General features: G+C 42.3%; 1 protein-coding gene across 1 annotated transcript in view; it reads left to right on the top strand.

The window, feature by feature from the left end:
- The first annotated feature begins 7,011 nt into the window (after positions 1-7,011).
- Positions 7,012-16,628, top strand: part of CEP85L (centrosomal protein 85L) — a 123,395-nt gene continuing 113,778 nt past the window's right edge. The window contains exon 1 of the mRNA XM_086745173.1: positions 7,012-7,254. Coding sequence (XP_086601299.1) covers positions 7,203-7,254 — 52 coding nt within the window. The 5' untranslated portion in view covers positions 7,012-7,202. The remainder of the gene's footprint in view (positions 7,255-16,628) is intronic.

Here is a 16,628-nt window from a genome sequence, read left to right as displayed (position 1 = left end):
TTGCATGTTTACTAAAACACCTCTCAGATCAAATCGGTCACTCAAGCAATGCGTTAAAAGCAGAATACTAGAGAATGATCTTACAGCAAAGCCAGAGTCGCAAAGTTACTTTTAATAAACACTCTTGTCTGTGTTCATTTTAACCCAAAGGCAAAACAGTCTTAGGGTACTGTGGTGGATTCATATGTTATCATATACTAACCTGGAGGTCCCATGAAACAAATCTGATGGGTACTGTGGTCGGTACAAACTAGTACAGTCCCCTTTTTGCATTTCTGTCATTTTCCACCTTTTTTGGTGAAGTGAGTTTGCCTAAAAAAGTGTGTGCTAATATAGATGTTTATCAGTTTAATGTGATAATGTTATTAAAAAGAGTGAAGGATATGAAGCTCAAGATATAGGCCAATTGTGCTTTTCAGTCTCAGGCATAACAAAACCAGAGTGTTTTATGAGGCTGCCAATCCCACGTATCGGGAAGTTTCCAGCAGTGCCACGACCGAAGTCTGCTGGCCCTCGTGCATCGTGACAGGGAGTTGGCTGCTTCGTCTGCAAGGGTGTGCTGGGTGGGTCTAAAAGTGTTCCTTCAGATGAGATTTTATTCTATCAGCATAGAATGCCCAGTCACTTCAGGCATGAACCTCTCACTGCTGAGAGGAAACAAAGTATTACAATACTGGCACATTATTATAGTATATAGTAGTGAATTATTGTAGAATCACTGTCAGTGCCTTTTGTAGGATAAAAGTCAATGGAGGAAAAAACTGAGCAGGGAGCTTCATGAAGTTAATGTATTTATAGTTAAAGCATGAAATGAATTCTTCCATTCGAGTTTTGCATACGGGCATATGACAGCACAGAGCTGACTAAACTGAGCACTGGCATATCTCCATTGACTTTACTGAAATTTCATCCCTTTGCAGTAATACTGAGTCTGGCTCAAACACAAGTGACCAGATAATTTTCTGACTGGTAATGTTCGTAGGTTTTATTTCTGACTTGGAGTAAACAAACTACATATTTCAGGCTGTAAGCAGATAATGGTGACCATTTGGAAGAAATTTCATACCATGTTGTGTCACTGACTGGCTGTGCTGTAGTGTGTTTGGCCTTCCTGTACACAATCACTTGTAGTTTTAAATTCTCTATTTCTCAAAAGTTATAGAATTCAGCAGGGATGTTTGTTGCAAAAGGAAAATGGGATTTATTCCTTTCTGTGCCAAGGTAGAGAGATGAAGCAGGGAACCTCACTGCACGGTTGCATCCCTTGTTTAGTGACTAAATACAAGGGACTAAAGGGACAAGGACTAAAACCAGGGAGGTTTTAAACAGGTCAGGCTAAATGCTGTTTTGCGCTTCTAATGTGGCAGTTACTTCACATTTGAGGTGGAGTTTAACCTACATAAAGAAACTTAAAATATCTGCAAATTGTCATATAGCAATATCATCCAATGCTTTATCCTTCTGCACTCATTTGTCTGTGTATAACACAAAGTCGAACACGAGTGCTTTGATGTAAAATGTCATCTGTAAAAACTCAAGCCTCATCGGTGGCAGTTGGGACGAAAACCTGAACTGCAGCACTGTGGAGGCTTCTTAGGCTTTAGTGTAAGTTTAAGCACAGAAAAATAAATACAAAAAAAGTTCAGTATTTTGATAATCCCAAATGGAAAGGGTTCTGCTACAGCCATTTTTGAAACTGAAGCGTGCCTGCCTGGTCTGATGACTGGTAGCACAGTTACCTTATGCCTTAATTTTCTTCATTTTGCTGGTCTTTCTCTCTGAAGAATACCAATTAATGCTATCTATCAAGCACCAAATTATCACTTTTTATTAATTATTACAAAGAAGCCTCTAGACTGCAACAAGTCCCAAATATGGCCTTCATCAGATATTTCAGCATCATAACAGGTGTAGAATATCACTAAGAGGTCTCAGTCCTCTCTCTCAATGTACAGCTTGCTGTCTCTTTCTGTCTTAGACCTACTGGGAAAAAAAAAAAGAAGGATGGGTGGTCCTAAAGTTAGATAATGTGTTCATAGAAAGTGAAAGTGACTAGAGCAGGCTCAAGAGCAAGAGAACTGGAGAGATTGTAAGTCATGCAATGTGAGTAGGAGAAACAATTTCTTAAAAATTTTTTTTGTTCAAGTGTTATGTCCTGAAAGGCAGTTAGATATGTCAGTGAATCCCACCAGGGCTGGGAGAAGAGGCTTGCTGCTGTGGTACCGAGCTCTTAAATGTGTTAGGAGCCAACCCTGAAAGGGTGGAAGAAGGCAGCCTGCCCATGGCCTCTAGGTTTTTACCTATTGTCTCCAGCCCTGCCCAAGTCATTTGTATTTCACCTTCTTTCCCACTGCCTTTGGGAGAGGATGAGATGGAGAAAAAGGAAGGCAAAACAGCAGAACTCAAAATTTTCTGCTTGAGAAAAACACACCTCACAAATTCCTGATGACCATCACAAGTTACTGGTTAGATGTCACTGGATCCCACCCCCTGCATATGTTCTTCCTGCGATATCAGAATTGATGATACAGAGTTGATTTAAATTGCTTAAACTTATTTTAAAATAATATGACCAAAAAAAAGTGTTTGTCCCTCCCACCAGAAATGAACATATAAAATCCCTGACTCCCAAGGGTTTTCTATCAATGATGTAAATGAAAACATTTTCAGTCTGAGATTCACAGGTGAAAATCTAATTCCAAAACCTGGAACAATAAGAATAGTCTGAAGTTTCAAGAAGCTGGTAATAAACCATTGCAAACAACAAGCTGCTTAGTTTTATTCTCTCTCATGGTATATGCTATTACTGAAGGCGCAGGGCAAAGCAGATTCAAATTGGTATCAATTTGTGTTCCTTTGTGAAAAATACGCACTCTCATTTGCTTGTAGAAAAGGCAAAAAGAAAAATATTGCATACACCATGTTATTTCATGATGCCTGCTTGGCAGCTATTAGGTGAAACAGCTTATTGTTAATGCTATGCAACCCGTGCAATGTACTTTTAGCAGAACATTTCAGCCTTTTGTGGGCCAACCTGCCCCTACCAGCAGGGCTGCAGTTTATTAGGTAAGCTAATCTGTTCTTAATTATAGTGCCACCCAATAGAGTTTAACATCTCGCTTTGTAACATACATGGTTATTTTTTGCAAAGCAGGAAGAATTGCTCTAAGGCTTCTTAAAGGCTGCTTAGACTTTGCTAGGACTATGTGCTCAACTGAAAAAGTTGTGGGCAGAAAGGAAAAGGTTTTCTGTACTTTGTGAAGCAACTCAATAACAGAAAATTATTTTAATTTCAAAGTGATTTACAATATAGATGTGCTTGCAGAAATGCCGCTGTTGCTTGTTGATAGAATACACACATGTTTAATATCTTAGATCAGGGAAATAGTCTGCATTCTCTTGGAACAATATTTAGCTATTTAGCATCCAAGTGTTTTCAATAATCTTTTACTTCTATTAAATGTGAAAGCAAGTGTGTAGAATAAATATTGAATGCATTTCTGGCTTTAATCGAGGAAAAATGCTGCTCTCAGAGTTAAGTTTCAGCTTAATTCCATTTAGAACATTACCTTTTTACTCAGGAGAAGAGGACAAAAAAAAATAAAAGAAAGAGAGATGTGATTCCTGAACCTGAAAACAGATCACGAACCCTTGGGTAAGATGTGCTGCAACTGACATTAATGAGGTAGCATCTGCCTAGTACCAATGCTTAAGCTGTTACTTTCTATTGTTATTTTTCTTTGTTGATTCTGCCAAGAGGGTGGAGTTTGTGTCAGAAGAAAGAGGTGGGGAGAAGGCTTTTCAGACAATAAGAACTTGAGTCCATTAATTGTTTGGAGCATCACACTTCACAATAATTACCTGGGGATGCAGGCTGTTTCCACTTACCGTTGATTCCCGTGTAAGGTTACCTGAGCTTCCCCTCCTACCCCACTGCTGTTTTGTACGAGTATCCAGACCTTTATCCCATCCCGAGTACGGCAGCACTGCCACACAGATTGCCACACTCCTAATTCTTAACAACCCAAGAGACGGCAGAAGTGATAAGCTAATAGAAGTCATCTCGGTGTAGGTAGGCGCAGAGGGACAAATGCACGCAGAATGGACTGGAGCCAGTGCTACCCACCACCTAGTTGGCCCTCGCAGATGGGACGACAGAGACTGGTTAAGAGGGGCTTGGGATTGTCCTCAGGGCCCGCTGCACTGCCAGGTTGAGATCCACGTGAAAGTTAACAGCCTGCTTCAGCAGCATTACATAGCTCAAACTCATCTCTGCAGGAGATCCACGCCAGTTAGCACAGTTTTTCAAGAGTTTTTTTAAAATCTAAAACAAATATTGCTCCCAGTCAAAAACTGTGTACATAAGCAGACTGCGGATTCTGGATAAAACATTGCTTGACAGTGAACAAAGCATTAACAAGCTAAATTTATTTATAGAGTAAAATTACTGGCCTCAGTCTGGCCTGGTTTCCAGACAGATACACTGAGGTTGTTTGTAGCAAAAAAAGCTTTACTAATTCCATTCAGTTTCTATAAAAATAACTTAAAATCCAATCAAAAGGATGAACATGTCTCAGGTTCTGTTATCTGACTGCTTAAGTTTAAGCGTGGTTTTTTTTTCTTTTTGCTCTGAGCATTAGCACAGATGCCCCAGCAGGGACACCATGGAAGACACGGCGTTGCTGTTGGAGGTGATTCAGCCAGACAACCTGGTTGTGTTCTGCCACCCTCCTCTTGGCCTTTTTATCTGTTTTTTTTTCCCGTGTGGTATTGTTCATGAGTAGACAGGAGACACATAGGCAACTGTAATGCCTCCATGAATGGCAATACTAAGGTACATAAAAACACTGCAGTGACATTTATAAGGAGATGGAAGAACTGATATCACACCTTTTCCAGGCATGCAGCTTTCTGGGGTCTTGGTATGCCTCTGGATTCTTGCAGCTGCATTACAGGACAGCATCACAAACTCAAGAGCTCAGCAGTGATGAGGTGATTCTTCTCGCCTGCTGCCAGATGCCTTCCACTTTTTGATATTCAGCTTCCTCACAGCCCACTGTGTCCTCCTGTAAATATGCTAAGTATGCATGCTTATCCAACAAAATAGCATGCAACAGGTGTTGCACACAAGACCTCCTTTACAGAGGTCTTGAACTAAGCTGTTCACATGTTTCTTGGTCTTGAGTGTTTTGCAAGATACTTCAGCTTTTCTTCTTTCTTATAGTCGTGTTTACGTACCATATTCTCACAACGTTCTTCAAGGTTGAAGCTGGACAATTTCACGGAGGTGTTATTAACAAAAAAATTCTTTTCCCACATTGGTGGGAAAAGGCTTCTACTGTAAGCCAGTATTTGTGGTTGAAAATGCTTCCAACCTTTTATCATTCAGAGGACCTCTGGCAACAGTCTGAAGGTTTTGACAGGATCTGGTGGAGTTTTAGTATTTCGGTTTTTTTTTTTCATTATTTAGTAACTTTTTTAAGCCTGTGTTCCTACAAGCCTACCTACAAAACACCTAGTGACATTTATGCTCCATAGTTAAAACAAGCTGGTGAGGAATGCACTTCGTGTCAGGTGTTCAGTGAGTACATAAGGGCTTTATATGGATAAGAAAGAGGATGAAATAACAATGTGAAGCATTTCTACGTGCTCATTCCAGTACTTCTGAGGCCTCGCTTTTACCGAGTACATTATGAATGCCTAGCTAGGCATAAATAAAATATGACTTGTGCTGAAATGTAACATATAACTTTGCAAAGAGATAAAAGCTATTCTGTGATCATCAGCTACTAATTAAAAATGCATCAGGTCAGCAGGAAGTGTTTGCACACAGATTTTATTGATTGATTGTGAATGCTTCCACATGAACACAGAACTGCTCCTGTTTCACCTCACCTCCCTATGCTGTCACATCCATCATACTCTGCAATGCTGTCTAAAGCCTTGCTTTTCTTTATCTTGGTGGCGGTGGGTTTTGTAATTTTGGGATGGTTACACTGAAGTTAGAAGCTGTGCAAGTATTTCCTCCTTCTCTTTATGTTTTTGCCTGACAATGCTAATCGAGTCAGGGTACGCTTACTCAGAAGGTCGTTTACCACTGGGCTGCAGCTGCAAACAACAGTAACACGAAGGCTGCTATTGCAGAATTATCTCTCCAAGTATTTGGAGCAGACTCAAAGCAGCTTGGAGGGGGAGAAGCCTCTTCCTGGGTTTGAATTCTTGCTGACAGCAGCATTTTGTTTCCAGTCCTGTGGTTTAAGCTTTATGATGATACTGCGAGTCTTTTGGTGGAACTGATCATTCAAATGAACATTACAATCATTTTTCTTTCCGCTTTGTTTTCTTACTAGAAGTACAGGAAAACGGTGATTTTATTGTAAACTTTACTAAGTCTGCACATACTGGCCTTGAGTATTTCAAATGCTGTAATTCTGGAGTAAGGCATTTCACTTTTCTTTACCAATTATACCAAATTAAGTGCGTGCCCTGATGACAGTTACGCGCCGTTGCTAACTGTCCCCTTCCCCGATCCCGGGGGCAGCGGGCGGGCGCGCGTCCCGCCGGGGGCTCGCTCCCGGCCCCAGCGGCCTCGGGAGCAGCCGGACGAGTAAGTTAACAACCCCCAGCCAAACCGGAGCGTCCAAACCATCTCTGCGGCCCCGCCGGGGCCTGAGCGGGGCGCAGGGGGTTGCCCCGCTGGATACTGCGGGGCCGCGGCGTTGACTGGACCGGGCCGAGATGAGCTGAGCTGGGCTGGGCTGGGCCGGGCCGGGCCCGGCAGACTCGACCCCGGGCCCAGCGCTACTTCTCCCCCCGCGGCCGCTCGCCCCGGGCCCCCTCCCTGTGGGCCGGGTTATGCAAGCGTCTCGCCCCCGAGCAGCGGCAGCGGGAGCAGCATCCAGCGCGGCTCCCGCCCCTGTCTCCGCCCCACTCTTAGCGCCGGCGGCAGCGCAGTAACGCAAGTTTTGTCTTCGGCGAGGTCCCACCGCCCTCCGCGGTCGCAACCCGGCACTATGGCTGCGGCGCCCTTGGGGCAGGCAGCAGCCTCACCCGCCGCGGCGGCGGCAGCCCCCCGCTAACCTCCCTCGGCAGCGGAAGCGGCCGCCTCCGCCGGTCATCCAGGCCGCCGCCGCCGGAGAGCGCGCAGCTCCGCGCCGCCGCTGCCGGAGAGCGGCGGCCACCCCCCGGCCCAGCCCGGCACCATGTGGGGCGGGCTGCACCCTCATCTCGGCTTGCGCGGCTACAAGGCGGCGGGTAAGGAGCCCCGGCGGCCCCGCCTGCGCGTCCCGGCGGGGCGGGAAAGGCAGAAGGGCCCCGCCGCGGTGGGGTAGCGGCGGTTGGGCGGGCGGGCGGGCGGGCGGGCCGAGCTTCTCCCTCTTTCCCCCGGCTCAGCTCGCTCTTGCTGAAACGTCTGGGGGAGCAGCTTCCTCCTCACGGCGGGCGGGAAGCGTTACCGCAGCCCCTCGCACACGGTTCTGTGAAGGGGGGACGTGGCGGCGGGGCCTCTCGGAGAGGGCGCGGGGGCCGGCCCGACGCCGCCGCCGCCGCCTCGGCCCCGGTCGGGGCCGAGGCGGCGGCGGCGGCGTCGGGCCGGCCATCCGAGAGGCTCGGTGTGTGCTTAGCTGGACCTTGCAGCGGATGATAAAAGCTGAGCTTAACCTACATAATCCTCTCCCTTGTTCCCCCCCCCCCCGTGTTTGTTAGTATACCCTTAGGCAGAGGCTGGAAGCGAGCTTCACTTTTTGCTTTTTAAATTTAGACCGCAACAAATCGGTCGAGTCCTATTTTTTTTTTTTTTTCCTTTGCTCTACTTTTCTGTCTCTGAGTTAATTAGAGCGCAGTTCCCGCAGGTTGGCAGGGAGACGGTGAGATTTTTTTTACCGCTCGGGGTGAGGTCGTTACTGGGGAGACATCCCGTCTGCCAGCGGCGGGCTGGCTTTCCGCCGTGACGGCTGTCAGAGCCGGCGGAGGGAGAGAGGAAAATAGGTGCATCGCTTGCAGAGCCGTCCGAGCGTTGCTTTGGGGCAGGTAAGACCAGGTACCGACTCTTTCGGATGCCCTTTTCAGGATGTGTTATCACCTGTATCACCTGCTTTACTCTGGCAGAGTTCCTGCAAATATTTTGACTTACTGAGGTAATCGATCACTGTAAAAGTGTGTGGTTTGGCTCTGCCGTTACAACTCTTGGAATAGTTTTTTTTAACTATTGGAATATTTTTTTTTTCCTTCAGAAATTAGAATTCATGTTTTAATTTTGGGATTGCAAAATAAGACTGCATAATGCGTATACAGTTAGTTGACATATTTACATGGCAGGGTTGTTTTGCTTTCTACTGACAGAGGTTTTTCTTGCAAATAACAAGAGCTGCTAAGACGTCCTCAGCAGCTGCCTGAATCTCTACAAGTAGTCTAATGTTTAGTCCCTATAATGTGAAAGAAGACATTGTTCCTTTTTTTCTGTACTATTATTATTAATTTCTATGTATAAAACACTTGCCTTGTGGAAGTGTTGTGAGGGTTTTTTTTTTTTTCCCTTTTTTTTTTTTTTTTTAATGCTTCCCACGGAAGAATGGAGTTACATTATCTTTGTGCTGCAGCTTGCAAAGATACTGGGTATTCTGAACACTAGGTGCAGAGATTTCAGTTAGTTTGATGGAAACTGCAGGAATTTAGGGTGTTTTAGTTCTTGATTATTTGTGTTTGGGGCAGCAATATTAGAAAGTTGTATCACAAGCACACACTGGTACTAACTTCAGACAATTACAAAGATTGTTGGTGTTTGTTCTTTATTTGTTTCTGAAAACTTTGGATTGTGCCATTCGTTACAGTGGCTTGCCTTTTGTTTGAGCTCAAGTAAAGCATTTTAGTACTGTGTTCAATTTGTTAGCAATTCTGATCAGTCGGTTATTGTATGAATGTTTTACTTTTGCTTGTTTGTCAGAATTGTCTTTAAGATTTGAGAACTAATTTTGTGTATTGCTTTCCCTTCCTCTCCCATCCCCTCTTTCCTTGAAATACTCAGGGTTAATATGAACTTCAACATGTACATTTATCTTTTAAGTAGTAGAAGTGTAAGGTAGCAAAACTTGTAGAAAAAATCTCTAATTTGAGATAAGATAGACTAACAGAAGGTAGTGGTTAATTAGAAAGCAAGTAGATAAAGGTTTAACCTTGAGATATGATCTGTGTATTATAATTTCCAACATGGTAGTCCCTTCCTTCATCAGTCTTACTCTGCAAGGGGGAGAAACTTTCAGGAGGTTGGTAATCCCTCTAAAGAAGAAGTTAATTAGCTCCATGCAGGTATTTTAATGAAGGGATGATGGCTACTAAGATCCTGTGCTATTTATTATTGCCAGGATAGCGTGTGTTTTTTTTTTTTTTTTTTTTTTTTTTCTTCCTTTTGAGAAGGAAGCTGTCCATGGGAAAAGTGTTTTGTGACAGAACAGGAACATCCTACTAGGAAGCAGAAGTTTAAGCATTTATTTTTCAAGCTGAAGGAATCTTTCTTTTGCCAGAAGATGTTTAATTCTTTAATGGCAACTACTTGCTATGGTTCTGATTGTCTTTTTAAATATTGGTATAGGAACATAACAGTTAATGACCTGCTAATTCTTGTTAAGCTGTGTGTATTACTGAAAAGGATTCTGTTTTGCTACTTGTATTTTAATTATCTATGGATATGGGTATTTAGAAGTCCTATTTTTGTTGAAATCTTACAATTCCCTTACAAAGCTAGATGCCTGCTGAAGAATCCTATAGCTTCACAGGGGACTGATCAGATTTTCAGTAACATATGCAAATTAATTCTGATTTTCTTAATATGTAACAGGCAAGGACACTTCTTAGGGAGTATTTAATTTGTGGCCTTCAGTTTTGTTCCCTCTTGTAATTTCCAAATTTTTCTTGCTTTTCAGTTCAATAGGAGTGCATTCACTGTGAGAGAGAGAAAAAAAAAAGTGCTATCTTGTTTGCATGCCACTGAGATTTTTTTTTTTTTCCAGATAGGTGCTTCTCATTTAACCAGTGGTTTTAATGACAAAGTTTGCCTATGCAAAATAAGTTCAGCTTCTTACAGTCTCAATACCTGTCTTGAAAAATTAAATTGCTGGTTTTGGAATGTATATGATTGACTTAGTCTTTCAGTTGGCTTCTGCACATCTAATTGTTTATGAAAACCTTGCAGCATAGTTTATACCTCTATAAAGACAGTGGTTACCCACTATGCTGCAGGAATTTAAATAAGTGCAGTGAAGGGCATACAGCTTTTCAAACCTGTTGCTTATTCATCTCGTCCATCCTTTGAAATGCACAGTTGGTTAATACTCTCTTAGGACTATGAAAGTGTTCATCTAGATGTGTGTTCCTCTGGGGCATGCAGTCATTCAGTTAGGCTTTGTGTGTCCACAGATGCCTTGGAAAGTGAAACAAACACCTTAAAATGAAATAACATGTGTTTGCTACTTTCACTGAACTGTACCACCTCTAGTCAAGTTTTTCTCCACTGTCCAGCGTTATCAGTAGTTGACCACTGCTGAAATTTAGCTGGTAATAGCTGTTTAGGTGACAAAAGCAAGAAGTGGTGAAAACTAGAAGTGAGATACTCAAAGGGTTGTGATTGACACTCCCTAAAAATAGTAGCCTGCATCCTTCTACTCCTAGAGCTCTGGCAATGTGATTTGTTTGTAAGGCAAATCCCAGAAGTCGCCTGCGTTCTCGTGCTCAACCCTTGTTGGCAGTGAGCACAACACGTATGGGTCTGAAAAATTATTTAATGATGTCGCCATCAAAGTGTCAGCAGCAATAAGGTTGCAACACATTGTAAGGCCTGCGAGATGCCGCCTCCTTGGGGTACCCGTGGAGTTCATAGGTGGCTTCACAGCACAGCCAGGATGGGGAGGACGGGGCTGATGACACTCTTTTTCATCGTTTGGGGTGGAGAGGGGACAGAAATCCAATGGCTTCATTTCTGTAACAAGTTTTGTTAGTCTGCCATTGGAGGGGACGTGACAACTCTCAGGACATCCTGAGAAGGAAGGTTTATCTTTGCAGGCTAGGCAAGGGAATAAATGGTGAGTTAGTGTTACCAAGTGTAGACTTCACATTGTTTACCAGTTATAAGTGTGTGTATATATATACACACATATGTATATGGTGCGTTGTAGAGATTGATTACCTGACCTTAAAAATGTAATGTTCCAGCTGCAAGACTGGCTGCCAGAATGGCCTTTGCTATCTTTCGCAGATCACAATGACGTGAAATGACATTTTGTGTTTGAGTAGTGGTGAACAGGAGTTACTTCCCTTCAAAAACAATGCCTTTTTTTTTTCTTCTCCTGCCTCCAGGCAATTCATTTTTATAGACATAGTATCCACTCTTTTAATGCTTACAAAACATGAATGTGTTAACAGCTTAGCAAGAAAAGAATGATCAATGTGAGGGTGTATTATATTGTTAGTCTTAGGGACTGGCAATTGTTTTAATCTCTTATGTGTTAACTGTATGTTAAACATTTACTGACCAAATATAGACCTGTGGTTTCAGTAATTCTGTGCTTTTAAAACTTTAGTTAAAGGACATAGTAATTAGTTCAGTGATTTTGAGAAGAATGCATTAATTTTAAACAGTTGTACAGAGTAAGTATATAGTGAAAAGCAGCCTGAGCCGTCATGTCTGCACTAGGTGCTGGCAGTGAAGAGAGTGCTGATTAGGGTAAGAGCACCTGTATTTTCTCCAAAGAATGCCAGGATTTACGTCCACCAAATACTGCTTGTTACAGTTGCAAATTATTTATGCTAAGATTTTACCCACCATTTGATACCTATTAAAGGACTCGTGCATTTCAAAATATGGAGAAGATGCCAAATACAGTAACAGTGCATGGTGGTAAGAATAGCTGAAAGCCTCCTAAATCAAGTAGTTCTTGCATGACTTGAGGTTGTAGCCAGAGGTGATAATCTGCCATTGATGGGAGCAAAGCCTGTTTGTTGTAGACAGGTTAGTTAAGGAAAAGAGGAGTAGTACTACACTTGTTCAGCATCAACTTCTCTGCCTTCTGTACTCTTTGGACGCTTGTTTTTATCATACAACTTGCCTGTGGCTTAATAGTTGGAGACTTAAACAAATTGTCAATGCGCTGGTTGTTTTTTGGCTAAAAAAGTGGTGACTTGGTTTTAGTTTTCAGTAGTCTCTCAGATGGCCAAATGTGAAATTGTACAATGACAATAAAACAGTCTCATTGCGGTTGTGATTAGCTTTAAAACATGTTCAGTGTATTTGCTGTGTGATTCAAAACCTGGGTTTCTTACTGCAGCCCTGGCCTCTCCTCACAGAGACTGCCCTGCAGCTCTCCGCTGGCACCTGGACACCTGCACCTGGTACAGCTTCTGAAGAGGAAAGCCATTATGTTTTGAGTATTTCTTTTGGGAGACCTGGAATAATAATAATATATGTAGCCCTGAAGTTTATTCCTGCCAACACTGGGGGAACGTGTACTGAAGTATAAGGTTCTGGTTTCTGTCTTGGTCTCCCACATTGGAGTTTCTTGCTGTCCAGGGCAAGCTGAGGAGGTTCTACATGTGGCACATGGGAGACTGCAGATCAGCTGCCGAGACCCAGAGGTGGATAGCTAGAGAAGAGGAGGAGAACATGCAGCAGGGAATAACTTGTGTCAATGTGCTTTCAAGTGTACTTAGGTTTGTGTTAGTCCTGACCCATCATTCCTCATATGCCCTGAAAGTGCTGAGCCTGGTGGAATCCGCTCTGAGGATGCTAGCTTTCCCCGGGCACTGTTCTCTGCAGCATCTGGCTTGGTTGTCCAGACTTGAACATCCTATTGATTGCACAGCTGCGCTCAAGTGACCTATTTCTCTGCAGCCAGCCATGCCATAAGTGGCACTGCGTCTTTCTGTCCTCATTCCACAGGGATGTTTGCTGTTTTTCCAGAATCAAATAGCCCCTCTGTAAAAGGAGGCATTAACACAGATGAAAGAAGGGCAATAGTTGAGAATTATTTTTTTCCTTTTTTTTCTTTCAAGGTGTGATAGCCCCTGAAATGTGGGAAGATGTGACAAGTGAACTCCTTTTGCCTGATGGGGTGTATGACGGTGGATTGCAGGGCATGATTTAATTTTACAGCTAGGGTAATCTAGTGGGCAGTTGCTCCCGCCCTTCTGTGTACCTATGGTCATGTCTCCTTACTGCTCCCCATGTGCCCAGTCTAGCACTTGTTCAACCTTATGGCAGGCTAATTTGGGGAGCTGGACCAGGAGAATAAGAAAGTTAAATACTGAAGGAGGGATTTACAGTTGCCTGACTCCGATATGAGACCGCTGCAAGAAGGATCAATGCTGGTGTCAGGTGGATGCGGAGTACCTGGAGCCAAACGGGCTGGCTCTTCAGTCAACTGATAGATAGTGGAAAAATCTCCTAGCACAGTCTTGCTTTGCTACTGCTCATGGCATCAGGAAGTATATAGTTAATCCTCAGACTTGCCGTGAAGGCCAAGGAAGATTAAGAGAGAGGATCAGGAAAAAGTGACATTAATTCCACTGGGCAGTATAGCTTCCGCCAATTAGTGGACTTGCATACAGGTTGAAACGGGCCCAGAATAATAGGTAATGACTGGAGAAGTAGTAGGAGACTATCTCAGTCTTGCTGAGGAAGAGCAGTGCAAGCAGTGTTCAGGAAAAGTCGTGCTGCCTCTTCATGGATTAAAATACCTGAAGCAGACTTAGCAAATGCAAGTAAAAAAGAAAATGATGCTTTTCAAACTTTCAGCTTCCTAATATGTTAAGATACTGGTGGTGTAGTATTCAGACAAGAAACATTCTTGAATCATCCTGGAGTCAGATCTGAGATTCCTTATAAGGTATCCTTATGTTTTTAATGTCTGCTTTACTCCTTTTCTAGCATAGTTTCCAGATGGTGTGGAAAGCTGCAACTTTAAAAACTGTTTTGAAATAAAAAAGGCTTTTTTTTTTTTTTTTAAGTCTGTATTTCTTTAAGAGATAGTATCTTCTCTCCTGAATGCCTACTCTACAGCAAAGCTATTTATACCTCTTGGCAATGCTGAACGTTTGGAGACTTTTTATGGTTGAGAATTGGTGCTTTGTAGAAAAGTTCGGTGACAAAGGTGTGATGGCTCTGTGAGTAGTAAAACAAAGTGGGAGTATAGTGATCCAGCTAGAAGCACTAAAAGGCGTTGAAAATACCGTTGCTTAAAACTTTTATCACTTTTGCCAGAGACTTTGCGGAAAACAAATCTAACAGTTGCGATCTTAACCTCTTTCTGTTCACTTCATCATCTGAAATACCAAATTGATTGAACAAGGGCTTTTGTGTGGTCGGTAGAATGGTTGTAATGTAAAGCTTTACATCAAAAGTGATTGTAGCTGTGAAGATGGAAACACAAGTAGTACTAGTTTTGACTGGAAGTATCCTAAGTAGAGTTGTTGGTGTGCAGGATTTTTTTTTTAACTGGAAGCTTGTGAGGAACATCTCCTAATGACTTAAGTGAAGCTAGAATTTCACCCTTTTAACCCAAATGTAACAATGTGGAAACTACCCTACGTGATGTGCATACATTTGTTAGTGTGCACTAACACTATAGTCTGGAGGCTTGGTCTCTGCTGAATCCATACTAAAGTAGATCCTATTGTGTACATAGTGCACACTTGACCTCTTTGAAAAATGATGGAAAAAATTCTAGTGTTGTTATACTTGAGCAAAATGTTCAGTGATTTTTTTTTTTTTTTTTTTTTTGTCTCTGGCTTCACCATTTATTTAGCTTTAGGTCTGATATCTAATTACAATGAGGAGAGAAATTATGCTCTCTTTTGAAAAAAGTAAGACTGCTAGACTCTTCTATTTGATCTGCTTTGGTAAGTGTGGGAACTGCTTAAAACCATTTAGTATTTTTTTTTTTTTTGACTCGTTCTAGGAGCAGTGATTACTTCACTTTTCCCTGTGCATAGAGGAGACTGAATTAACTATTTAAACAGAAAGAGGGAGGACAGAGATAATTCTGTAAGAACAATGCTGGAATGACAAATAATTTGGACCAAAGCTTACCTGATCATGGTTTTGAATACCAATAAAGCTAAGCTGCAAGGAGGGCTGAAATGTAGATAATAATCTGTGACCATTAGCTTTTTTTTTTTTGATAGGAGAAGAATTCTGCTAATCACCTACAAGTGTGCAGCTTTTTAACAGGCTCTAGGAACTGACTGCATGTCCTAAGGGCTTGCTGTTCGAAGTTTATGTTAACTTTAAGCATAACTTAACCTGTTTTATTTTCCTAGACGTTCCCCTCTTCATGTTGTAAATGATAAACTTTTCAAGTGTAAAAGGTAGCCTTCTCTTCCTCTGCCGTTACTATACGGAAGTGAATGGAAACTAAGAATATAATTTTGTGTTTCTATGGGGTGAATAGTGCATTGAGTCCAAAGACAAAGAGGCAAGCCAGCGTAGCAGGCATGAGGTAATATATGTAGTCTGTGTGCCAAACGTGGAATAAGAAACATCTGCAGTTTGTATTTTGAAGTTCTGTTTTATGCAAATACTCTATCTGGAAGCACTCACAGGAGTGCCATCAACAACTGGTCTGAATTCCTGGTCTCGCTGCTGTCAGTGATGAAATGAAAGCAAACCTCTTTCTTTCCTGACAAGGATAAGAGTTTCATAATTAGGTTGATTTTAAATAACTACAGCTAACTGCTGTCTGTATAAAAATTATGAAGTGTGTTATGAATTTAAGTTATTGTTTTGCATACTTCCTAGAATAGAAATCAGGGAGACTGAGTCCTTTATTACATATTGTGTCAGTCTAAGGATTTTGCTGCCTTTTTAGCTAGCTGTATTGAATGCAGCGTTCTGCTAGTTGAACAGATTTTTGTCCTCCACAGTGAAGCCAGCAGAGATTTATGCTTAGCTCAAGTTTAGAATCTGCCTTAATGTGCTGTTTGGCAGTAGGAGTAAGCCTAGTTGCTATCTAGTTGCTGCTAGGCACCACAAGTGTGTCTGTACATTCCTGTTCCCTCCTTGGCACTGCTTCTAGCCTGACCCTTTGTTGAGCCAGCTTAGGAAATCAAATTAGCAGATAACCTTTTTTTTTTATTTTTTTTTTTATTTATTTTTTTTTTTTTTTGTAAGTGGGAACAGTTTGCTGCGGAACCACTTTCTGTGGGGTCTGGAGTGGTAGGACTTATGCTGGTAAAGCAAAAGCCAATATGTCGCTGGGGAAGGTGATCAGCCTCTGCGTAGCAGCTGACCAGTAGATCCCATTAGCTCTAATTTCAGCCAGCGTTCTGGCTCAAACCCATTTTAGCTAGCACAATAAGCTAGCCAGATGGGCTCTTTGATGGAAAGACAGAACAGGGCATCTCTTACTTTCTACGGACTCTTGTGTGGGGGTTTCATAGAGAGAGCTACCTGATTATGTCTTTAACTGCCATGGCAAGATTCTCTAAAGCTCACCTGTCAAATTGACATATTTATTCTTCTTAGTTCCCTTTCTTCTAGATTGCATGCTTCCTGCATGAGAAACCTTGTAACTACTTGTTGTACAGTGCTATACACATTTGTAAAGTTGTAAAAAATTGTAACTTGTGACAGTTCATATTGAAAT

Source organism: Chlamydotis macqueenii, chromosome 3 (assembly GCF_036417535.1).
Source record: "Chlamydotis macqueenii isolate bChlMac1 chromosome 3, bChlMac1.mat, whole genome shotgun sequence".
NCBI lineage: Eukaryota > Metazoa > Chordata > Aves > Otidiformes > Otididae > Chlamydotis > Chlamydotis macqueenii.
The sequence above is the reverse complement of the archived record's forward strand: the minus strand, read 5'-3'. Positions and strand labels throughout refer to the sequence as shown.